Here is a 26,273-nt window from a genome sequence, read left to right as displayed (position 1 = left end):
CTTTGTCTTTCTGGATTATAAATGTTGTCTTTGTGAAAGAGTTCTATTTTAATGAGTCACCTTCCCCTGGGCAAAATGTAATTACGTTCTGATTGTGTCTGCTCTTCTAATTAACAAATTTATTATGCTATTAAAACTACTTCTTATCTGCCTAAACCAGCTATGGCAACAGTTAATTTACTGTAATTATTGTGTATAATCTGTTCGATTAACAAAAATTAACTGCTATTTCCTTGCCTTCCCAGCAGCAACTGCATCTTCTGCCATCCTTTGACAAGGACTTCTTCCTGTCCCTGTTGTGAATAGTCTTATCCACTAGTTTTTTTTGTTGATGCTTAGTTGCCGTCTCTCCAGCAGAACAAGAACAAAGAACAGTACAGCACAAGAACAGGCCCTTCAGTCCTCCAAGCCTGTGCCGACCATGCTGCCTGTCTAGTCTAAAACCTTCTAATCCCATCCTATTCATGTATTTGTCAAGGAGCCCCTTAGATGTCACTATCATACCTGCTTCCACCACCTCTTCCGGCAGCGAGCACCAGGCGCACAGTACCCTCTGTGTAAAATAAACTTCCATTGCACATCTCCCCTAAACTTTGCCCCTCTCGCCTTAAACCTATGTCCCCCAGTAACTGACTCCTTCACTCTGGGTAAAAGCTCTTCTGTACCCTCTCCAAAGCCTCCACATCCTTTTGTCGTGTGGCCACCAGAATTGAACACCGAATTCCAAGTGCGGGATAACTAAAGTTCTATACAGCTGCTGCATGACTTACTAATTTTTATACCCCTACCGATGAAGGCAAGCATGCTGCATGCCTTCTTGACTACATTCTCCACCTGCATTTCCACTTTCAGTAACCTGTGGATCTGTACACCCAGATCCCTCTGCCTGTCAATACTCTGAAGGGTTCTGCCATTTTCTGTATAGTTCCCACATGTATTAGACCTTCCAAATTGCATTACTTCACATTTGTCCGGATTCAACTCCATCTGTCATCTCTCCGCCCAGGTCTCCAATCAACCTATATCCTGGTGTATCCTCTGGCAGTGCTCATCAGTATCTGCAATGCCACCAACCTTTGTGCCGTCCGCAAACTCACTAATCAGACCAGTTACATTTTCCTCCAAATCATTTATATGTACCACAAACAGCAACGGTCCCAGCACTGATCCCTACACAACACCACTAGTCACAGCTCTCCATTCAGAAAAGCACCCTTCCACTGCTATCCTCTGTCTTCTTTGACCGAGCCAGTTCTGTGTCCATCTTGCCAGCTCACCTCTGATCCCGTGTGCGTCACCTTCTGTACCAGTGTTCCATGAGGGACTTTGTCAAAGGCCTTACTGAAGTCCATGCAAACAACATCCACTGCTCTACCTTCAGCAATCATCTCAGTCACTTTTTTGAAAAACTCGATCAGATTAGTAAGACACGTCCTCCCCTTCACAAAACCATGCAGCCTCTCGCTAATACATCCATTTGCTTCCAAATGGGAGTAAATCATGTCTCGAAGAACCCACTACAATAATTTCCCTACCACTGACATAAAGCTCACCGGCCTCTAAGATCCTAGATTATCCTTCCTACCCTTCTTGAACTATTTTCCTCTGGGACCTCACCTGTAACCAGTGAGGATATAAAGATTTCTGTCAAGGTCCCAACAATTTCCTCCCTTGCCTCCCTCAGTATTCTGGGGTAGATCCCATCAGGCCCTGGGGACTTATCTGTTTTAAACAAAGAACAAAGAAAATTACAGCACAGGAACAGGCCCTTCGGCCCTCCCAGCCTGCGCCGATCCAGATCCTTTATCTAAACCTGTCGCCTATTTTCCAAGGTCTACTTCTCTCTGTTCCCCACCCGTTCATATATCTGTCCAGATGAATCTTAAATGATGCTATCGTACCTGCCTCTACCACCTCCACTGGCAAAGCATTCCAGGCACCCACCACCCTCTGCGTAAAAAACTTTCCACGCACATCTCCCTTAAACTTTTCCCCTCTCACCTTGAAATCGTGACCCCCTTGTAATTGACACCCCCACTCTTGGAAAAAGCTTGTTGCTATCCACCCTGTCCATACCTCTCATAATTTTGTAGACCTCAATCAGGTCTCCCCTCAACCTTCGTCTTTCCAATGAAAACAATCCTAATCTACTCAACCTTTCTTCGTAGCTAGCACCCTCCATACCAGGGAACATCCTGGTGAACCTCCTCTGCACCCTCTCTAAAGCATCCACATCCTTCTGGTACTGTGGCGACCAGAACTGCACTGCAGTATTCCAAATGTGGCCTAACCAGAGTCCGATACAACTGTAACATGACCTGCCGACTCTTGTACTCAATACCGCGTCCGATGAAGGGAAGCATGCTGTATGCCTTCTTGACTACTCTATCGACCTGCGTTGCCATCAGGGTACAATGGACCTGAACTCCCAGATCTCTCTGTACATCAATTTTCCCCAGGACTCTTCCATTGACCATACAGTCTGCTCTTGAGTTAGATCTTCCAAAATGCATCACCTCACATTTGCCTGGATTGAACTCCATCTGCCATTTCTCTGCCCAACTCTCCAATCTATCTATATTTTGCTGTATTCTCTGACAGTCTGCCTCGCTATCTGCAACTCCACTAATCTTAGTATCATCTGCAAACTTGCTCATCAGACCACTTATACCTTCGTCCAGATCATTTATGTATATCACAAATAACAGTGGTCCGAGCACAGATCCCTGTGGAACACCACTAGTCACCTTTCTCCATTTTGAGACACTCCCTTCCACCACTACTCTCTGTCTCCTGTTGTCCAGCCAGTTCTTTATCCATCTAGCTAGTACACCCTGAACCCCATACAACTTCACTTTTTCCATCAACCTGCCATGGGAAACTTTATCAAATGCTTTACTGAAGACCATGTATATGACATCTGCAGCCCTTCCCTCATCAATTAACTTTGTCACTTCCTCAAAGAATTCTATTAGGTTTGTAAGACATGACCTTCCCTGCACAAAACCATGCTGCCTATTTTCTATTTTCTTCCAAATGTGAATAGATCCTATCCCTCAGTACCTTCTCCAACAGTTTGCCTACCACTGACGTCAAGCTCACAGGTCTATAATTCCCTGTATTATCCCTGCTACCCTTTTTAAACAAAGGGACAACATTAGCAATTCTCCAGTCCTCCGGGACCTCACCCGTGCTCAAGGATGCTGCAAAGATATCTGTTAAGGCCCCAGCTATTTTGTCCCTCGCTTCCCTCAGTAACCTGGGATAGATCCCATCCGGTCCTGGGGACTTGTCCACGTTAATGCCTTTTAGAATATTCAAAACCTCCCCCTTCTTTATGCCGACATGACCTAGAGTATTTAAACATCCATCTATAGTCTCAACATCCATCATGTCCCTCTCCTTGGTGAATACCGATGCAAAGTACTCATTAAGAAGCTCACTCATTTCCTCTGACTCCACGGATAAATTCCCTCTTTTGTCTTTGAGTGGACCAATCCTTTCTCTAGTTACCCTCTTGCTCCTTATATACGAATAAAAGGCTTTGGGATTTTCCTTAACCCTGTTAGCCAAAGATATTTCATGACCCCTTTTAGCCCTCTTTATTGCACATTTGAGATTTGTCCTACTTTCCCGATATTCCTCCAAAGCTTCATCAGTTTTGAGTCGCCTCGATCTTATGTATGCTTCCTTTTTCATCTTTGCTAGTCTCACAATTCCACCCGTCATCCATGGTTCCCTAATCTTGCAATTTCTATCTCTCATTTTCACAGGAACATGTCTGTCCTGCACTCTAATCAACCTTTCCTTAAAAGACTCCCACATTTCAAATGTGGATTTACCCTTAAACAGTTGCTCCCAATCCACATTCCCGAGCTCCTGCCGAATTTTGTTATAGTTGGCCTTTCCCCAATTTAGCACTCTTCCTTTAGGACCACTCTCGTCTTTGTCCATGAGTATTCTAAAACTTATGGAATTATGATCGCTATTCCCAAAGTAATCTTCGACTGAAACGTCAACCACCTGGCCGGGATCATTCCCCAATACCAGGTCCAGTATGGCCTCTTCTGAAGTTGGACTATTTATAGACTGCTCTAAAAAAACTCTCCTGGATGCTCCTTACAAATTCTGCTCCATCTACGCCTCCAACACTACAGGAGTCCCATTCAATGTTGGGGAAGTTAAAATCTCCTATCACAACCACCCTATTGCTCCTACATTGTTCTATAATCTGTCTACATATTTGTACCTCTACTTCACGCTCGCTTTTGGGAGGCCTATAGTAAAGTCCCAACAATGTTACTGCACCCTTCCTATTTCTTAGCTCTATCCATATTGCCTCAGTGCTCGAATCCTCCATCGTACCCTCCTTAATCACAGCTGTGATATCATCTCTGACCAGTAATGCAACTCTTCCACCCCTTTTACCTCCCTCTCTATCCCTCCTGAAGCATCTATACCCTGATATATTTAGTTGCCAGTCTTGCCCATCCCTCAACCAAGTCTCAGTGATACCAATAACATCATATTCCCAGGTACTAATCCAAGCCCTAAGTTCATCTGCCTTACCTGCTACACTTCTCGCATTAAAACAAATGCACCTCACACCACCTGTCCCTTTGCGATCATCATCTCTTCCCTGTCTACTCTTCCCCTTAGTCACATTGAGTTTATTATCCAGTACCTTACTGGTTTTAGTTGCTGCTTCTTTACTGACCTCTAACTTCCTAATCTGGTTCCCATCCCCCTGCCACATTAGTTTAAAACCTCCCCAACAGTGTTAGCAAAAGCACCCCCGAGGACATTGGTTCCAGTCCTGCCCAGGTGTAGACCATCCGATTTGTAACGGTCCCACCGCCCCCAGAACCGGTTCCAATGTCCCACAAATCTGAACCCCTCCATCCTGCACTATCTCTCAAGCCACGTATTCATTCTGACTATTCTTAAATTTCTACTCTGACCGTTTTGTGGCACTGGTAGCAATCCTGAGATTACTACCTTTGAGATCCTACTTTTTAAACTTATCTCCTAACTCCCTAAATTCTGATTGTAGGACCTCATCCTGTTTTTTACCTATATCGTTGGTGCCTATATGCACCACGACAACTGGCTGTTCACCCTCCCCCTTCAGTATGTCCTGCAGCTGATCTGAGACATCCCTGACCCGTGCACCCGGGAGGCAACATACCATTTGGGAGTCTCGTTTTCGACCACAGAAACACCTGTCTACTCCCCTTACGATTGAATCCCCTATGACTATAGCCCTGCCAGTCTTTTTCCCGCCCTTCTGTGCAGCAGAGCCAGCCACGGTGCCATGAGCCTGGCTACTACTGCCTTCCCCTGGTGAATCATCTCCCCCAACAGTATCCAAAACGGTATACCTGTTTTGGAGGGAGATGACCGCAGGGGACATCTGCACTGCCTTCCTGCTCTTTCTCTGCCTTTTGGTCACCCATTCCCTATCTCCCTCACCAATCCTAATCTGTGGTGTGACCAACTCACTGAACGTGCTATCCATGACCTCCTCAGCATTGCGGATGTTCCAAAGTGAGTCCACCCGCAGCTCCAGAGCCATCATGCGGTCTAACAGGAGCTGCAGCTGGACACACTTCCCGCACATGAAGGAGTCAGGGGCATCGGCCGCGTACCTGAACTCCCACATTGAGCACGAGGAGCATAACATGGGTCTGGGATCTCCTGCCATTTTTACCCTTTATCTTAACTGACTGCAAATATAATATCAAATAATTAATAAGTGAAAGGAATAAAGATTTTACTTACCAATCACAATACTCACCAACACACGAAGAGTTAAATTTCTCCCAGCTACTGCTAATTGGAGCACATTCCTTACCAGCCAATCAGGTCACTGCTTTGCTGTGATGTCACCCTTCAAGGTAAGTTTTTAAAGATATAAACTTACCTTCCCGACAACCACGGTTGTTTTTTTTTGGGTTAGAGGAGGGGGTAGGGAAGGAAACACTGAGGAAGTGTTTCAGGTTGAACTGTCACTTTGCAACAGCCCCTTCACAAACCACCTTCAAATTACGCTGACCGCACTGCACGTATGCAAATCTCCCCGGAACAGCCAATCAGTAGCTCCGCTCTGCTGCCCTCTGCTGGATGCTTGCCTTCACTTGAATACCTCGGGTCTCTTGCACAGGTACACCTTCAAATTATGCTGACCACACTGCACGTATGCAAATCTCTCCGGAACAGCCAATGTTTTTCAAGGTGCCCGACACATCTTCCTTTTTGATCTCAATGTGACCCAGACTAGCTAGACACCCTTCCCCAGACTCAACATCCACCAAGTCCTTCTCGTTGGTGAATACTGATGCAAAATACTCATTCAGTACCTCTTCCTTTTCTTCTGGTTCCACGCATAGATTCCCTTCCATGTCCCTGTGTGGGCCAACCCCTTCCCTGGCTAACTATTTGGTTAGTTTTTATCAACTCTACCTAGAAAATGACCTCTCGACTTCCGGTAGCAGCTTATTTGGCAGTTCCCGCTCATGGTGGTCCTTTTGTGGCCTTTACACTGGTTTGAGGCAGGACCTTTGTAGGAAAAAGGTAAAGAAGTGAGAGCAGAAGACAGTGACCCCTAGTTTATGAACCTGCGGGCTAGAGGTGCCCGGGAAAAAGCAAACCAGTTGGTTGAGGCGAGTGAGGAACGGACAATGCACGCGGAGATGGCGGATGGGCAAGTGTCTGGCCCTGTCGGCTCAGTGGTCTCTGGACCAGTTGGTGAGCTTCCTGAATGAGAAGTTCACCCAACAGCGGAAGGAAAGTGCAGAGGGCCAGACCTTGGTGGTGGACTCGATCAAGGCGGTGGTTGACCACGTGGAGACGAGACTGTCAGTCCAGGGACAGGCGATCCAGAGACTGGAGGAGCAGGTGGGGGAGCATGAGGAACAGTCCACCTCGAAGGCAGCAGAGATTGGGCTGATGCAGGACCACCAGAGGCGTCTACTGGAGAAAGTGGAGGACCAGGAGAACTGTTCTTGGAAGGCAGAACAGCCGGATCGCGGGTCTGTTGGAGGGAATCGAAGGAACGAGTGCGGGTGTGTATCATAGATTATCATAGAATTTACAGTGCCGAAGGAGGCCATTCGGTCCATCGAGTCTGCACCGGCTCTTGCAAAGAGCACCCTACCCAAGATCAACACCTCCACCCTATCCCCATAAGCCAATAACCCCACCCAACACTAAGAGCAATTTTGGACACTAAGGGCAATTTATCATGGGCAATCCACCTAACCTGCACATCTTTGGACTGTGGGAGGAAACCGGAGCACCCGGAGGAAACCCATGCACACACGGGAAGGATGTGCAGACTCCGCACAGACAGTGACCCAAGCCGGAATCGAACCTGGGACCCTGGAGCTGTGAAGCAATTGTGCTACCCACAATGCTACTGTGCTGCCCTTTGAGAAAATACTGGAGAAGCTCCTTGGGGGAGGTGCATTCGACCGGCCTTTGGAGGTGGATCGGGCCCACAGGGCGCTGATGCGTAAACCCCAGCGGGGTGACCCGCCGAGGTTGATGGTGGTACGACTGCATCGGTTCCTGGACAAGGAACGAATCATGAGGTGGGCCAGGCAGATGAGGCGATGCACTTGGGAAGATATTGAGATTCGGGTGTACCAAGACCTGGGAGCAGAGCTTGGGAAGAAGAGGGCAAGTTTTAACAGGGTCAAGTCGGCCCTGTACAAGAAGGGCGTAAAGTTTGGACTACTGTACCCGACTCCCTATGGGTGCCCTATAGGGGACGGGAATTGTATTTTGAATCGGCGGAGGAGGCAGCGGACTTTATGAAGGAGAATGGACTGGCAGGAGAAGGTGCACCTTGAACTTTGATTGAGGAGAACTGAACTATGTTGTGAAAAAATTTGGGTTTATGTTGTTTGGATTTCTTTCGTTTTTTCGTTCTTCGATTCTGGTTGGGGTTAGGTCGGTTTACGGTGCTTTGTTAAGGGATGAGGGGTTGATCTTTTTGTTCAAACCTTGGGAGGGATTGTTTGTTTGTTTTTACTTCTTGCCTTTGTATTGACTGTTTGCACTAAGCACTGGGAAAGGGAAATCAGTGGGGTGTACGATGCTAGGCACCATGGACGGGGGCTGCAGGTTAGCTGAGCGGGCTAGTTCACAGAAGCAAAGTGAGGGGTGAGCTGAAGATTGATGTTGGGGGGGATTGGAGGGGGAGTGGGAGTGGGGGGGTTGGGTGGGGGGGGGGAGGGCTATACTGCTGACGGGGACTTTCAAAGTGGAGCAGGGGGAGTGTTGATGACGGTAGTTGCCCGAGGGTGGGCCATGGACCACAGACTGACCTAGGAGAGGTTATGGTTGATTGGCAGGGAAGAAGGGTGGGGTGGTCCCCGGCCATGCTGGTCATGTGGAACGTTTGTGGACTGAATGGGCCAGTCAAAAGGGCCCATGTGTTTGCGCACTTGAGGCAACTGAAGGTGGACGTGGCCATGTTGCAGGAGACACATCTGATGGTGTGGGATCAGATTAGGTTAAGGAAGGATGGGTTGGGCAGGTGTTCCATTCGGGATTAGACTTTAAAACAAGGGGGTTGGTGATAAGAACATAAGAACATAAGAACTAGGAGCCATCTGGACCCTCGAGCCTGCTCTGCCATTCAATGAGATCATGGCTGATCTTTTGTGGACTCAGCTCCACTTTCCGGCCTGAACACCATAACCCTTAATCCCTTTATTCTTTGAAAAACTATCTATCTTTATCTTAAAAACATTTAATGAAGGAGCCTCAACTGCTTCACTGGGCAAGGAATTCCATAGATTCACAACCCTTTGGGTGAAGAAGTTCCTCCTAAACTCAGTTCTAAATCTACTTCCCCTTATTTTGAGGCTATGCCCCCTAGTTCTGCTTTCACCCGCCAGTGGAAACAACCTGCCCGCATCTATCCTATCCATTCCCTTCATAATTTTATATGTTTCTACAAGATCCCCCCGCATCCTCCTAAATTCCAACGAGTACTCAACCTCTCCTCGTAATCCAACCCTCTCAACTCTGGGATTAACCCAGTGAATCTCCGCTGCACACCCTCCAGCGCCAATACATCCTTTCTCAGGTAAGGAGACCAAAACTGAACACAATACTCCAGGTATGGCCTCACTAACACCTTATACAATTGCAGAATAACCTCCTTAGTCCTAAACTCCATCCCTCTAGCAATGAAGGACAAAACTCCATTTGCCTTCTTAATCACCTGTTGCACCTGTAAACCAACTTTTTGCGACTCATGCACGAGCACACCCAGGTCTCTCTGCACAGTAGCATGTTTTAATATATTATCATTTAAATAATAATCCCATTTGCTGTTATTCCTACCAAAATGGATAACCTCACATTTGTCAACATTGTATTCCATCTGCCAGACCTTAGCCCATTCACTTAACCTATCCAAATCCCTCTGCAGACTTCCGGTATCCTCTGCACTTTTTGCTTTACCACTCATCTTAGTGTCGTCTGCAAACTTCAACATATTGCACTTGGTCCCCAACTCCAAATCATCTATGTAAATTGTGAACAATTGTGGGCCCAACACTGATCCCTGAAGGACACCAGAAGCTACTGATTGCCCACCAGCAATCTTGGTTAATAAGCGGGTGACATTCGAGGTGGGGAATATAGAAGTGGACCCAGGGGGGGGTTAGATATGTTATGGTTAGTGGGAAGTTGGAGGGAATGATCGCGGTATTGGTAAATATATATGCCCCGAACTGGGATGACGTTGAGTTTGTTAGACGCATACTGGGGATACAAGGCGTCGAATACGCAAACTTTAACCTGTATGTACTCCCCGATCTCTGTGCTCCTTTTCTGGATTTCCAGTCCAACCTCAGGAGCCTGACCCTGAAGTTCGGCGGGCCCCTACCCCCTCTCACCGTATGTAGCCTCGCGACCCTGAAGGTCGACCCTCCCCCGCTCTTCGCAAATCTCACCGCCGGCTGTAAACCCGTCGCCACCAGAAGCAGGCGGTACAGTATCCAGTACAGGACTTTTACCAGGTCCGAGGACGAGCGACTCCTGCGGGAAGGGATCATCGAGGCCAGCAATAGCCCCTGGAGAGCTCAGGTGGTGGTCGTCAGGACCGGGAAAAAGAACCGGATGGTTGTAGACTACAGCCAAAACATAAACCGGTACAAGCACCTCGATCTGTACCCCCCCCCCCCCCCCCCCCCCCGCCTGGATAGAGGACATGTTTAATCAGATCGCACACTACCGGGTGTTCTCCACGGTGAATCTGAAGTCCGCATACCACCAGCTCCCAATCCACCTGGAGGACCGCCACTACACGGCCTTTGAGGCAGACGGCCGTCTCTTCCACTTCCTCCAGGTCCCCTTCGGCGTCACCAACGGGGTCTCGGTCTTCCAAAGAACATTGGACGGAATGGTGGACCAGTTCGTGCTGTGGGCCACATTTCCGTACCTGGACAACGTCACCATCTGCGGCCACGACCAGCAGGACCACGACGCCAACCTCCAGAAGTTTCTCCAAACCGCCCAAGCCCTCAACCTCACTTATAACAAGGAGAAATGCGTTTTCCGGCACAACCAGACTAGCCATCCTCGGCTATGTCATGGAAAACGGGGTTCTAGGGCCTAACCCAGACCATATGCGCCCCCTCCTGCAACTCCCCCTTCCCCACTGCCCCAAGGCGCTGAAAAGGTGCCTCGGGTTCTTTTCCTATTATGCCCAGTGGGTCCCCAACTATGCGGACAAAGCTCGCCCACTTATCAAAGTTACCATCTTCCCACTGGAGGCTGAGGCCCACCAGGCCTTCAACCGCATCAAGGCAGATATTGCCAAGGCCGCGATGCGAGCGGTGGACGAGTCCGTCCCCTTCCAGGTGGAGAGCGACGCGTCAGAGGTTACCCTCGCCGCCACCCTCAATCAGGCGGGCAGGCCAGGAGCATTTTTCTCCCGTACCCTCAACGCCTCCGAAATTCGACACTCCTCAGTCGAAAAAGCTCAAGCCACCGATCTGTGGTAATCACCGGTTCGCTCCGGGGGGGCTGGACGGGAGCTTCAGGAGTTGGCAGCAGGCAGGGATTGAGAGATTTGGGATCTCTTCATTGAGAAAGGTTTCCCGAGCCTGGAAGAGCTAGAGGAGGAGTTTAAGTTGCCGGGTGGGAATGGGTTCCGGTACTTGCTGGTGCGGAATTGTGTTTGGAGGCAGGTCCCGAGCTTCCCTCGCCTCCCACTAAGGGGACTACAGGATAAGGTGATGTCAAAAACAGGGGTTGGGGAGGGGAGGGTCTCGGAAATATACAAGGAACTGATGGAGTGGGAAGAGGTTCCAATTGGGGAGATGAAGAGGAAATGGGAAGAAGAGCTGGGAGGGGAGTTGGAAGTCGGGTTATGAGAGAAGGCCCCGAGGAGAATCAGTGCATCCTCGTCGTGTGCCAGGCTTAGCCTGATCCAGTTCAAGGTGGTCCACAGGGCTGATATGACTGTGGCCCGGATGAGTAGGTTTTTTGAGGAGGTGGAGGACAGGTGTGGACGATGTGGGGGAAGTCCTGCAAACCATGTACATATGTTTTGGGCATGTCCGAGGCTGAGGGGATTTTGGCAGGGATTTTCAGATGCCATGTCAGAGGTCCTGGAAGGGAGGGTGACTCCGAGTCCAGAGGTGGCAATATTTGGAGTGTCGGAAGATCTGGGAGGCCAGTGTGGGAGAGAGACCGACGTTTTGGCCTTTGCCTCCCTGATGGCCTGGAGACCGATTTTGGTGGGATGGATGGACTCGGAGCCTCCAAAGTCAGGGGCGAAAGAGAAAATGCTGGAAAATCTCAGTAGGTCTGGCAGCATCTGTAGGGAGAGTAAAGAGCTAATGTTTTGAGTCCAATGACTCTTTGTCAAAGATAATATTGGATAGACATATAACGATAAGGGAATAGTGTAGATGGGCTTTAGAGGGGTTTCACAGGTCGGCGCAACATCGAGGGCTGAAGGGCCTGTACTGCGCTGTAATGTTCTATGTTCTATGTTCTAATAGTCAGAGAATGTGGGGAATATTTATACTGTGGAGTGAGAATGAAAGATGAGTCACAGCCACAGAAACGGGGTGCTAATCGCCACGGAAATCAAAGTAAAAGAGTGCTAATGGCAGTCTCCAGAGAGAACAAAATGTGTGAGTGGCCAAACGCATGAACAATTGGTGGTGAACAATTGGGCTACCTGCAGATTGGAGACATTCCAGGAACAATTTTTAGGTTTAAGAGTGCATAGTTAAGAGTTTTTACAAATGGGAGGGATGGGAGCTTGCAAAAGCCAGCTACTTAGAAAGGAGAGCAGGATTAAAGACAGAAGCATGGGAACTGTTGAACAGGGCAGCACGGTAGCATTGTGGTTAGCACAATTGTTTCACAGCTCCAGGGTCCCAGGTTCGATTCCCGGCTTGGGTCACTGTCTGTGCAGAGTCTGCACGTTCTCCCCGTGTGTGCGTGGGTTTCCTCCGGGTGCTCCGGTTTCCTCCCACAGTCCAACGATGTGCAGGTTAGGTGGATTGGCCATGCTAAATTGCCCTTTGTGTCCAAAATTGCCCTTAGTGTTGGGTGGAGTTGCTGGGTTATGGGGATAGGGTGGAGGTGTGGACCTTGGGCAGGGTGCTCTTTCCAAGAGCCGGTGCGGACTCGATGGGCCAAATGGCCTCCTTCTGCACTGTAAAATGCTATGATTCTATGAGGTCGTGTGCAGCAGCTAAGCTGAGCAGAGGGTCAAAGGAGAGGATATTTTCTGTTAGGTAGTGCCCAATATCTTTCAGTGCTGTGCAAGGTAGATTTTATGAATGTACAGTTCTGTTGCAGAGCTTCACACTCTGGCAGTGTACAAGGGAAATCCAGGCCTTAATGTCATATCAGTTTATTTTAAATATCCTAAATCTTCCAATCGGTGTCAGAAGCGCTCTATGAGGCACTGATCAGATAGAATACTGTCCTCTTAACTGGATACATTTAAAAAGGCCCAACTTCCATCAAGAATACAGAGGAAATCCTCAGTGCAGAAATACACAAAGAGCCCAGCGACAAAGGTCAGTACAGAGACCTACCCCACTTTTCATGACATCAGCTGTTGTATTCAGTAAGTCTTTAAATTTCCTAAAGCCTTTCATTGTGTTAGTGGCTGTTAATGTGGGTGAGGTGGTCAGGTGGATTTGGGGAGGTAGGTAGGTAGGTGGGTGAGGTGGGTGTTGGGGAGGTGGATGAGTGGGTGATTAGGTTGGGGGGGTAGTTGCGTGGTCAAGGGTTAGTCTGATCTTGTTGTGAGTTGACCAGGTGGTCAGGAGGATATTCAGGTCTGGTCAGGGGATAGTTAGGTGGACGGTTTGTTGGGTGGAACAGAGAGTCGGAGAAGTAGATGGGAGTTTGGCGGGGAATAGTCGAGTGGTCAAGGGAATGATTGGATGATCAGAAGAAGCGGTCAGGTGATTGGGGATAGTTCAGCATGCAAGGATTGTTGAGTGGTCGGAGAGGGGAACAGTTGTGTGGAGGTGATTGGTGAGATGTCAGTTGTGGAGTTACCCAGCTGTTAGACCAGGATTTAAATATTCCCCAGGTAATTATCAGTGTAAGTCATGCAGATCTGTCCCTAGTCTCCTACTCTAGCTCATTTGCAGAGTGTACTGGGCAGCAAGGAAGTGCCCATCGGAAATTTAAACTTACCGAGCAACTCCCACATTGACCGTATGTCAGGACATCTGCTGGGTCCTGATGTGCAACTTCCATCATACGTACGCTCTGACAATTTTTTGGACCGGATAATTTGAGCCCTTATTTATTCCTTATTAATTCAATTACATTTATGTTATCCGCACACTAGATATGACATGTTGGAATAAAAATTATTCTTACTGCACCAGCTTTTCTGGCAGAAAACAAAAGCAAAAAAGGACCATTCTCTTATGCCCAAATATAAGGGTAATCCATGCAGGGCAAGATGAATTTTCAGGTGTCCCTGGCAGCTCCTGACATTTATTAGAAGGGGTATAATATATGTTATAGGACCTTTCTGAAATCAGGTTACCCTGAGCAGAGTGGATGCCTGATCTGCCCCACTCAAATTCCTGGCATGGATGTAGCCAAGGACAGTGCAGATTTACTAGAATGCTGCAGGGGTTAAAAAGAGTAAGTTATGAGGATAGATTGCATAGATCTGATTTGCATTCCCTTGAAATTATAAGGTTGAAGGTTGATCTAATTAGTGTTTTTTAAATTATAAAGAAGTCCAACAGTGTAATGGAGAGAAACTATGGCCTGGATTCTCTGACGCCGTGCCAGGTCAGAGAATCGCCGGGAGGTGGGGGGTGCACAAATCATGCGACGCTGCTCCGACGCCAGTCCACTGATTCTCCACCAAACGGAGGAACAGCGCCAATGGCGCAGGCACGGTCGACGCAACGTCGGTCGGGGGCCGCTCAACGCGCCCCCCCCCCCCCCCCCCCCCCCGGCGATTCTCTATGCTCGACGGGCCGAATGCCCGCCAAGGTTGGCCGAGACCTGTCAGCGCCGTTCACGTGTGGTCCTACCTCGCAGGACCTCGGCGTTCATGCTGCGGGTGCCTCCACATTGGCCAGGCCCACGATCGGGGCCTACCGATCGATAGGCGGGCTTATCCCGGGAGGGGCCTATGTTCCTCCCCGCCAGGCCCCTGTAGGGCTCCGCCATCTTGCCCGGGGGTCGGTGCGGAGGATGCAACCCATGCGCATGCGCGAACTCGCACCGGTCGTGCCGCGCATGTGTGAACTGCATGTGTGAACTCACGCCGGCCGTTCTTGGGACTGTATCGGCAGCTGGAGCTGCGTGAAATGCTCCAGTGCCGTGCTGGCCCCCTGTGCAGCACACGATCGCTGATCCTAGGGCCCAGATGACGCCGTCGTAAAACGCTCCAGCGTTTATGACAGCGTCAACACTTAGCCCAGGATCGGAGAATCCCGCCCACTATATCCTTTGGAGAAGGAATTCAACCCAAGGGGAGGGGGATAATCTTAAATTTAGACCTAGGCCAGTTAGGAATGAAATCAGGAAGCACTTATTCATAAAGGCAGTAATTACAGGCTCAACTGAAATTTCAAGACTGAAATTGATATATTTTTGTTACGCAAAAGTACCAAGGAATATGGAACGATGATACAGATTAGCCTTGATCTAATAGAATGTCAGATCAAGTCAGAGGGGCTGAATGTCCTACTCCTGTTTTATAAATGGTACTGTTAGTTATTTCTGGAATGTTCACAGACATTGCAAAGGGCATGCTATTAATTGGCACAAACCTGGTGCTTCTGTTTCTATCGTTGGTACATATACACTGCAATCAGCGCCATCCCATTGTAGGTCACAGGCACACTTTCCTTCATTATTGCAAGTCTGTAAATGAAATAATAAAATGAAAGAGTATACCTACAGGTTTACACCTGTTTTTAACTCCTTGTTGTAACACATAACAACACTGACAATGGATCAAAAATTGTAAGCAAACTATCATGTTAATATAGCTCTTAAGCGGTAGATGAAGTTAATTAATAGACACTTGCTGCTTTGAACGTGCGACATTGCTATTTTGTACTCTGCCTTCTGAAAACAGGCCTTTTAACATGGTTAACTTTAATTGATAGGTTTTTAACTCTGCATCAAATGAGGAAAGTGGAATCTCAATGATTTCTTAATAGTTAGGCCTCGACCCAAAGAATCTGCAATTGTCAATGATTCAGTTCACCAGTATATTGCAAGGAAATGGCTAATGCGACTGCCTTGAAGTCTGCTAATGATTTAATATCGGCCAGGATTTTCTGCCCCCCCCCCCCCCCCCCCCCCCCCCCCGGCGTGGCGGGTTTTCCACAGAGGCAGCTAGCCATTGGCTGCCGGCAGGATCTTCTGGTTGTGCTGAAGTCAATGGCCATTTGCATTGCGCGCTGGCCGTGTCACTGGGGAACCCGCTATGGGGGGTCGCTTTTAGCGAGACCAGAAGATCCCATTGATGGGAAGGGCTGGAAAATTGCACTTGCAGATCTGCAGCCAGTATACCGAGCTCAGAACTGAAAAGCATTTGAGACCCGTTGCTCAACTCATGAAGCATTTTGTCAATACTGCTGTTGCCTGTATGTTTAATTTCTGTATACTTCATATACTGTACAATGACATTCGAAGTTCAATGTTGTGAACTTGATTTGAGGAGTAAATTGTAAGTAAGGACACACATCTTTACCCGCCCTCTAATAATACAACAAAGTAGAACTTAAGCTAGCTCATTCTTAAAATAGGAACCTGCTGTTCTCATTTTAACTAAACTCTAAATATATATAAATAGATCCGTGTTCTGATTGGTCCAATGTTACATTTTCAGAGCCTTTGGAACAAGTGAGACTCTCTCACACTCGCTGCTCAACAAGCAAACTGACATTGTAAATACTCATCTAAATTTTGATGTTTTAGACTGATCAAGGTATTAATGGCACTTTCATTAACCGGTGCTCTCAAAATGGTATGGTGGAGCACTACACTTGTCGCAGCTGCATAAATAATGCCCATCCTATGTTTGGTTGGATTACAGCCTCTCTGGGGTCTGGATCAGACTTGGGTCCATGCCAAAAACTCTCCTATCATCTGGCATTCCAGTTCCCCTGTTCCATCTTTCCCGTAGGCCATTTTTCTGTGGAGGCAGAGTGTGGGGGTAGGGCAACAGGATTACCCACCCACATGTGACATGGCGACATGGATCATTAAAAGTCTATTGAGGTCAACTAAAGGAAGCCTACAGGAATTTTTGAGATGTCCTTCAGATCCTTGCAGGTGGCAGGGCCTGTTCAGCTGCCAGGATGCTGCCTTCTGGTGACAGGCTGTGGAGCAGCGTCTCAGGCAGGTCCAGAGACCCCAGCGGGATTCTCCAAACGCTAACGCCAAAATTGCATTCGGCGATCAGCTGGAGAATACATTTTTAGGCCGGAATCGGGGACGCCATTGTTTTTCCGATGCTCCGCCACTTCAAAAACGGCGTATTCGAGGAGCACGCCCCACCCCATCGGAACAGCCTCAGGACGTCACTGGGGCCCTCCCCCATGCTCCGTCCCCAATGGGCCAAGTCCCCGACGGCATGGGACGCATGTCCTCTCACTTTTCGGGGAACCCGTGTGGCGGCTGCGGACTGTGTCCAGCGGCATCAGTCCGGGGGGTGGGGGGGGGGGGGGGGGGTGCTGGCAGGGGTCATTCAGCAGGGATTGGGGGGGGGGGGTCCGGGGTTGGTGAGGGGGGTTACTCATGATTTGGCAGGCCGGGTCCCGCTCGGCCGCTGCCGTGCTCATGCCTGGCCACGCACCTGGCAATTCTGCAGCCGTATCGTCAGGTAATGCCGGGGGCTTTATGTGGTGCGGCTCGTAAGACCAGACGGATCCTGTGGACATTGCCGCAGAATTGGAGAATCCACCCCCCTTGCAAGGGTGCAGGAGCAGTCACAGACACTCCCAGTAGAGGGGTTCCCCCACAGCCCTCCTTAATGGGCTGGCTGCAGGATACATATCTTTTCATTTATGTGTCTCCATTTTGAAGCCACCTCTACCTCACTTATCCTCTATTACAGGGTACCCGTAGGCCTCTTCTTGGCCGTCCAGCTTTGGGATCCTGAACTCCCACGTCCTTAATTGAATGGTGAGCCCTCCAGTATCAGGCTCTGCCCTGAAGGTGTTGCACAGCCTTAAGTTCAATGTGACATTGTTAAATTTAGCACTGATTTGTACTCAATTATATGTGATTATGTACCGTGGACCATGTCCATTAAAAGACTGCCACACTTTTCATTTCAGACAACTGGCAAGAAGAATTTAATTCAATCAATCTGGGCTGAATTCAACATAAGTACTGATGTTTATAAAAAGAGGGCTAGGGTATGTAGCTGCATGTAGCTTTATCTTTTCACTGTTGTTGTATGTACTAAATGACGCTGACGCTGTCTATTTGGACAAGGTAAGAAGTCTTACAACACCAGGTTAAAGTCCAACATGTTTGTTTCAAACACTAGCTTTCGGAACACTGCTCCTAACTCAAGTGAATGGTATTCACCTGAGGAAGGAGCAGTGCTCTGAAAGCTAGTGTTTGAAACAAACATGTTGGACTTTAACCTGGTGTTGTAAGACTTCTTACTGTACTCACCCCAGTCCAACGCCGGCATCTCCACATCATATTTGGACAAGGTAAGTGTTGGAACTTTCATTTGCAATGATGGTTCTTTGGGGCTTGTGTGTTTATGCTCGGGTTGTGTGTTAAAGGGGATTTCTTTGTTTAAAAAAAGAGGGCTAAATTCTCCGCCTTGTGCTGCCGGCAGCAGAGTTACCGATGAGGCCGAGAATACAGTAGTAGTAAATCAAACGGGAAGCCTTTGACCAAAGAATCCCTACAATGCAGAAGGAGGCCATTTGGCCCATCAAGTCCACGCCGACCCTGTAAATGAGCACTCGACCTATCCCAATAACCCCATAACCTAACCTGTATATCCTTGGGCACTAAGGACAATTTAGTATGGCAAATCCACCTAACCCACACTGTGGGAGGAAACTAGAGCACCCCGAGGGAAACCCACAAACACGGGGATGATGTACAAACTCCACACAGACAGTTACCCAAGGTCAGAATTGAACCCGGGTCCCTGGCACTGTGAGGCAGCAGTGCTACCAACTGGGCCACTGTGCCGCTCACGGTGGCTTGTCCCCTACAAATTCTGATACGTTGAAAAGGTAGAAAGTTGAATGCAAAATCACCCCTAAGATATGGATGAAAAGTGGGTAAATGGAGTTGAGGTACAGATCAGACAGCTGTTATAGAATGACAGAAAAGCCTCGAGGGACTGAGTGCCAACCTGTGTTCCTAAATCGAAGCTGATTGCCCACAAAGTGAGATTTATGGTTGAATTTAAATCAAATAAGACCGGTATGTTCAACTGCTCAAGTGTTGCGCGCAATTATACAGTACATTGATTTCAGTGTTGTTGGTGCAAACGTCAAGGAAAAGTTTTTATGTTTTCACTAGCATCCATGTCTCCAAACTTTAAAGCAATCGTATTCCACTGTTCAGGTCCAGTGGATGATAAGAGTATGTCACTGGATTTAATAGTAATAATAATCATTATTATTGTCACAAGTAGGCTTACATTAATACTGCAATAAAGTTACTGTGAAAATCTCCTAGTTGCCACACTCCGGCGCCTGTTCGGGTACACTGAGGGAGAATTCAGAATATCCAATTCACCTAACAGAATGTCTTTCGGGACTTGTGGGAGGAAACCGGAGCACCCGGAGGAAACCCATGCAGACATGGGGAGAACATGCAGACTCTGCACAGACAGTGACCCAAGCCGGGAATCGAACCTGGGACCCTGGTGCTGTGAAGCAACAGTGCTAACCACTATGTTAATCACCGTGCCACCCAAATAAATTACTTAACTCAGATGAGCAGTTTTTCTCCCCTATTGGTAAATTAACCTTTCAATAAATGCTCTAGCAATTGGTAAATACTTGAAAGAGTACAAATCAGTTTAAGTACTTTATAAAAATGTAATCTATTGTGGAAAAAGAGTTTCTCCTTCACTAAATTGAATCTTAATGCATTTTAAGCACTGTTATGATTTAGCTAATTATTACATTAGTGTTTCGAGGGCAAAGTTTAATAGCAGTGACAGTAATTAATGCATGTTTTGCCATCTTATTTAAGAACAGACAGAGAATGTTACATGATTGAGAACCTTGTCAAGTAAGACAGATTATATGGTATTTTTTTTTAACCGCTTTTACATTTTCTTTCAAATCAATGTATTACTTAAATCAACAACATGTAATGATTTCCAGCCCATGAGTCAGAGAGACAGAATGTATAATCCCTATATATAAAGTTAATGTCACTCATCAGAGTCCCACTTTCCATCACAAATAACTTGTAACCATATTTTACATTCAACAGACGTAAAACTCTCCTGTGGAGAAATTCTTCGCAATTTACAATTGTGGTGTAAATTCATTAAACTGCTATTCTCATGCATGTGCGTTTGAATAAGATTCTCATTTTTGTAAAGCACTGTATGCTCATAGATTGTCACTGTATAAATACAAAATACACAGGAACATAAGAAATAATAAGGGCTCTGCCATTCAACAAGACCTCCACCTCAACTCCACCTTTCTGCACTACCCCTGTCCTTTAATTCCTTAAGTACCCAAAGGCGGCATGGTAGCACAGTGGGTAGCACTGTTGCTTCACAGCTCCAGGGTCCCAGATTCGATTCCTGGTTTGGGTCACTGTGGAATCTGCGTGGGTTTCCTCCGGGTGCTCCACTTCCCTCTCACAAGCCCCGAAAGACATGCTATTAGGTAATTTGGACATTCTGAATTCTTTCTCTGTGTACCCGCACAGGCACCGGAATGCGGTGATGAGGGGCTTTTCACAGTAACTTCATTGCAGTGTTAATGTAAGCCTACTTGTGACAATAAAGATTATTATTATTTTAAAAACTATCGGCCTCTATCTTGAACATACTCAATGACTGAGTATCTACAGCTCTCTGGGGTAGAGAACCCAAAGATTTACAACACTTTGTGGTGAAGAAGTTTCTTCTCATCGCAGTCTGAAATGGCTGGACCCTTATTCTGCGATTCTCTAGCCATTGAAAAATATTATCAACGTCTCCCCTGTCAAATTCCTTAAGAATTTTATATTTTATCCATCAGATCACTTCTCATTCATATAAGCTCCAGGGAGAAAGACCTATACTCTAACTATATTGTACTGTAACATGGAAATCATTTTCTTATTACAGATTTCTCCTTTTTTAAATTAATGAGCCTGCGTTTAACATGAATGCTCAGATTGTATTTAATTTTGAAATATTAGGTTAAATATCATTCCAAATCTGATGTTATTCTTTAAGAAATGTAACTTTTATATGTTAGTATGGTGCATTTAGTTCAGTTATGCACATTAATCCAATAACACACTGTAGTTACAGATGCTTATTTAGTACTTGTAAATGATTGTGTATCTTAAAGCATTCACCATTCTTGGTACAGGTTTTAGTATAGAACAAAATGTGCAAATATATTTCACTGGTGAGAATAAATGATGTGAATTACTCCCATCATTAGCACACAGTGAGTATTTTAAACCTTCCACTGCCAAATATGGGTTATGCAAATTTTATTCATTATTGAAAAATAAATATGAATTTTCACTTACCAATTAGTGAGGGCAAACTATACGGATTTGCTTCATTAGATTTAAGAAAAATAACATTTTATACTTAAATAGTTATTGAAAACCTGGAGGAATATGTGAATATATACAGACCTCTTTGTGTCACTTTGCTACTACTTTGTTCATTTATTCACAAAATAGTTTTTCTGAAATTATATCAAAGTTAAAATAAAAGATGGAAATGACAGCTCTTGTCAAAGTAGCACACTTACATTGAAATAAAATGTTCCCTGTCTCATGTGATTCTGAATGGATCAGACCAGGCCATTTAATATTTCTGCAGTTGTGTTATTCCACATGGATTACTTCCAATGTTAAATTAGCAAACAAAAAAATCCAGTCATATGAATTCAAAGTGCTCCAATAGATTTAAAATGTCATCATTTGGATGATTCAGTCCCCTAAAATTTCCATTCAATTAAATTTATTTCAATGAGTAGTTTGTTTGTTTCCTTGGACATGATGCAAAAGAACTAGCTGATTCACAAAAGTGCTTTCCATTCAAAAGCATCAGCAAGTCATACAGGCCATAACAGAAGAGCATCTGTACGGGATTAACACTCAGACCGGTATGTTCAACTGCTTAGAAAAACTCAGTCCTGATTTAGTAAAGCAATGGCAAATTTCTTTAGGTATGTCACAAGCTAGATCATTTAGACTTTCAGAAATGAATCTGAAAAAGTTCTAGATCAACAGGAGCAACTTATCCAGCCATTTACTTGGAAAGTTTGCGCAACCATACCTCTGCTGTTTCTGGAAGGTGTGACCGAATTTTAAGTTCATCAGGGCCTAATCAGAGGGCTGACAGCTCTTCAATCCCAGCAGGGTAACCGGACGTTGTGGTCACTAATGGGACTGCTACCAACCCACCCCAGGGTAGGTGCCAGAGTCGCAAGGACTAGTCAGCTAGGCCTTGGCTATGGGGACGAGTGGCATTTATGAGGGTGGGGAGGGGTGTTGCACAGGGTGTGGCTCTTGCTGTGCACATCATTGGTTAGGCCCGCATTTGTTGCCCATCCCTAATTACCATTGGGAATGTGGTGTGCCACCTTCTTGCTCCATTGCAATTTGTGTGGTATAGGTATACCCACAGTGTGTTAAAGATGGAATTCCAGGACTTTCCCATGCATATATGGGAGCTGCTGTCAAAGGAGCCTTGGTGAATTGCTGCAGTGCACCTTGTAGATGGTACCCACTGCTGCCACTGAAGGAAATATATTGAATGTGGTGGATGGGGTGCCAATCAAGCAGGCTGCTTTGTCCTGGATTGTGTCAAGTTTCTCAAGTGTCGTTGGAACTGCACTCATCCAGGCAAGTGGGAAATATTCCATCACACTCCTGACTTGTGCATTTTAGATGGTGGACATGCTTTGGAGAATCAAGAGGTGAGTTACTCTCTGGGCTGCAGCGTTTAGGTCTGATGCTTTGGTTATGAGGTCAGTTAGCTCTGTCTGTGATATACTATTTCTGCTGTTTAGCATGGAAGTAGCCCTTTGTTGTAGCATCACCAGGCTGACTGTTGTTTAACTATGCCTAGTAATGCTCTTGGCATCCCCTCCTGCACTCTTCATTGAACAAGGCCTGATTAGGAGACTGCTGCCGGACCTACAAGGAGGCTGTCAGCTTACACCTCGCGATCTCCCCATATGGCAGAGGTCTCACCCACCCGTGGTAAAATACCAGTGATGGAGGGAAGTGCTTTAATTGATCTCTTAAAGGTTTCAATTGGCCTCTGGTTCCGTGGGGTGTCATCCGCTACCTTCCTCATCGCTGATGAAATGTCAGTGGTGGCAGATGGCACTCCACCTGCCTGACTCCAGCTCCTGACTTTTCAGCTCCTCCGGCATCTGACGTCTCTTTAAATCTTGCCCACGGCGTTTCTGAATTCTGTCAATTTGCACTGCATTTTCTGAATCCAATTTGAAAGTAATAATTCTAATACTAAGTTCAGGTGAAGTCATCTCAACTCCAGGACATCACTGCAGGAGTTCATGAAGGGAGTGTTAAGGCCTAACCACCTACAGTTGCATCATCAATGATCTTCCTTCCATCCATAAGGTTAGACGTAGGAATGTTTGGTTGTGATGTTCTTTATGATTCTTTTTTCAGGATGGATGTTGTAGTGTCACAAAGACCACATAAGTTCATTCACAAAGCTAACATTTATTTACACTATTAAAGCTCGACCACTTTCTCCTATAGTAAACAATAATCTAGTAATCTACAATCTACACTCAACTAACACTAGTCTCTACACTCTATCTATAACTGTACTCTGATCTCTCTCACTACTCCTGTGCTCTACTCTCCAGCTCTCTTTCAGATGTCTGTAAGTCAGTGCTTTATATTGTTCTGTATCTAGCTCCATCTAGTGGTTAATTATGATATGATATTAACCCTTTGTATTCTGAACATTTCCCATAATGTCACATGGTGATGATTGTTCATTCCCATAACTGAATTGTTAGCAGTAAAAGAAAAGAAAATATTCTGCAGATGCTGGAAATCTGAAATAAAAACAGAAAGTGTTGGAAGTGTACAGCCGCTAAGGCAACATCTCTGGAAAGAGAAGCAGTTAACATTGCAGATGATCTTGCATCAGAATGCTGCTGCTTAACAGTGCCTATGCTGGGAAAACCTGTTCCTATTTTTCAAATATGAAGCATGTTAGTAATAAATCAGGAAAATAATGAAATATTTTATTCTGCCAAGTCAACCTACCCAGAATTTCTATATACGCTATAATCTCCATTGTAATATTTTCAAGTAATGGACAAAATCTAGATAAGGTAAAACTTCTTCACATAAAAAATATGCATAAGTATTAATATTACAGTCGGCTGATATAAAATAACATTTTCTGTTAGTAAAATTTAACATCACTTCAGGCAAAAAGGTGATGGCACCTTTTCCAATTAAGGGACAATTTAGCACGGCCAATCCACCTACCCTGCACATCTTTGGGTTGGGGGGGGGGGGGGGGGGAGGCTAGACATGGGGAGGCAAAGGTGATGGTAAACCACTGAAAGCATGATTCACACATAGTGTCACCTGTACCTTTAACCCCATGTTATTCAGCTCCATTCATTTGTGCCATAAATCATCATTTTAGTGAAATATTTAAATCAAAACATTTATTTTAAGAGTACATGGTGAATAGAATATATCATAGTTAAAAGGGAGTTAGTTATTTGAAGAGGTAGTCGTGATGTCTCATTGTGAACAGTAGCATATTATCGGTTTCTACATTAGTCTTATAAATTCAGCTCAAATAATACTTGCAGTTTTCTGCATTGCGATGGACATGCACATTCTATGGAAAATGAATCCCATCTTGCAACAAAGTAGCAACCATTAGGTAGGAAAATTCTGTCATTATAGTTTTTCAACATCAGCAAATAAGGGAGGGCTGTTTGAGGTTCTTCAATTTTGTACTAATTAGAGCTCTGCTAGATAAAAGTAAGCTATTGTAAATAAATTAAAGCATTTGTTTGGGACATTTATCTCAGTTAAGAAGGTTAAGATAAATGGTACAATGCATAATCCATGGGCCAAAATTTTGGACCCTTCTCGTTGGCAGGATCTTCTGATCCCGCTGAAGGCGACGCCCCCACAGTGGGTTTCCAGCGGCGAGACGGGTGAGCCATGCAAAACGTCGTAGATATTGGCAGGAACTGGAAAATCCCGCCAGAGGCCAGTGGTAAGCCATGCCCGCCACCGGAAAACACACAGTCTGAAAATCCTACCCCATGTATATCTGGCACTTGATTTAGCTTTGATTGCAAAACTTATTGTTTTTTTTATTAATTTCATGTAATATAAAAAATCTGCATAACAAAGTAAATTTTAAAAGTGCAAATATGTATACAGAGAGCATATGTAAACACAATAGGCAACATAAGTCCAAAATAATAAAGATAACATTTAAAAAATAACATGATAATTCAGGCTATATGTTTGCATCACTTTAAACATGAATCTCTCTCACTGCAGGTTACAATTAGAAAGCTGCTTATGTTCTATTATCCTGGACTACCAATGTCCGCATATCAGGAGAGCAAGTAGTATCACCAAATAGAACCTTGAGTGATCGTCCTGTAACAAATGATGAATGAAGAATTGGTGACCATTTTGCATGAAACAGATGGTGCTTGTTTTTTTAAACGAACACATTTTTTAACAGATGCATAACTTGACCGACAAGGAATATTTCGATTACCCTTTGATAACAGAATAAAATCAAAAAAACTCCACTTGTGCACTTAAAAGGCAGGTTTAATGTGTCACTGAAAATCTCCAACAAGCAGGCAGCAATACAGTGCAACTACACTTTTGAAAAAAATGAATGACATATGTGGCAGCCAGTCTCTCAAAATGAAGAAGAAAAACTAAGACAAAAGTACAAAATACTGTTTAGGAATATTAAACTGATGGCAGGCATCTGGAAATCTCACCACTACCAAAGAAAATCTGAAATGTGAGCATTGTATGTCAATTTTACAAAATATTTGAATTCGCCAAAAGTGAATCTTTTCATATCTTTACACAGTATGAGTTCATAATCCAAATACATTGCACAGTATCAATTCATAATCCAAGCACATTTTTCACAGATTCAAATTTCAGATATATATATATTAATAGGAATATTAATTGACAGTTTTACAATTAACTGTATAGAATGACTTCATACTTCATGAATTCTAGACCAAATTTAATCTCATGGTCTGAAATTCATCTGAAATCAGTCAACAATTTGTTTTTTTACATTTTTAATGTTTAGAATTTACTGAGTTTCATTGTTTTTGAAGTGAACTTGTCTAGCTAACTTACTTGCTTTGTTAGGAGCTCTTAAATTCAAAATATATAAAACTGAAATCATTCACTGGTGCTTACTAATAAATAGAACTTTTCCCCCCCATAAATGATTAGAGGCAGTAGCTACATTATTCCTCATCCAGTCAGTTATTGGCATTTATCTGGGCCAAGAAAGACAGGAGAATTTCTAGGTCCAT

At 45.5% G+C, this 26,273-nt stretch overlaps 1 protein-coding gene across 6 annotated transcripts in view; it reads right to left on the bottom strand.

Moving 5' to 3' along the window:
• Positions 1–26,273, bottom strand: part of adam22 (ADAM metallopeptidase domain 22) — a 480,389-nt gene that overhangs the window by 68,768 nt on the left and 385,348 nt on the right. For all 6 annotated transcript variants that reach the window (XM_038797995.1, XM_038797996.1, XM_038797998.1 and 3 more), the window contains exon 24: positions 15,303–15,396. In XM_038797995.1, the coding sequence (XP_038653923.1) occupies positions 15,303–15,396 (94 nt within the window). The remainder of the gene's footprint in view (positions 1–15,302; positions 15,397–26,273) is intronic.

This window comes from Scyliorhinus canicula, chromosome 5 (genome assembly GCF_902713615.1).
Source record: "Scyliorhinus canicula chromosome 5, sScyCan1.1, whole genome shotgun sequence".
In the NCBI taxonomy this organism is placed as follows: Eukaryota; Metazoa; Chordata; class Chondrichthyes; order Carcharhiniformes; family Scyliorhinidae; genus Scyliorhinus; species Scyliorhinus canicula.
The sequence above is the reverse complement of the archived record's forward strand: the minus strand, read 5'-3'. Positions and strand labels throughout refer to the sequence as shown.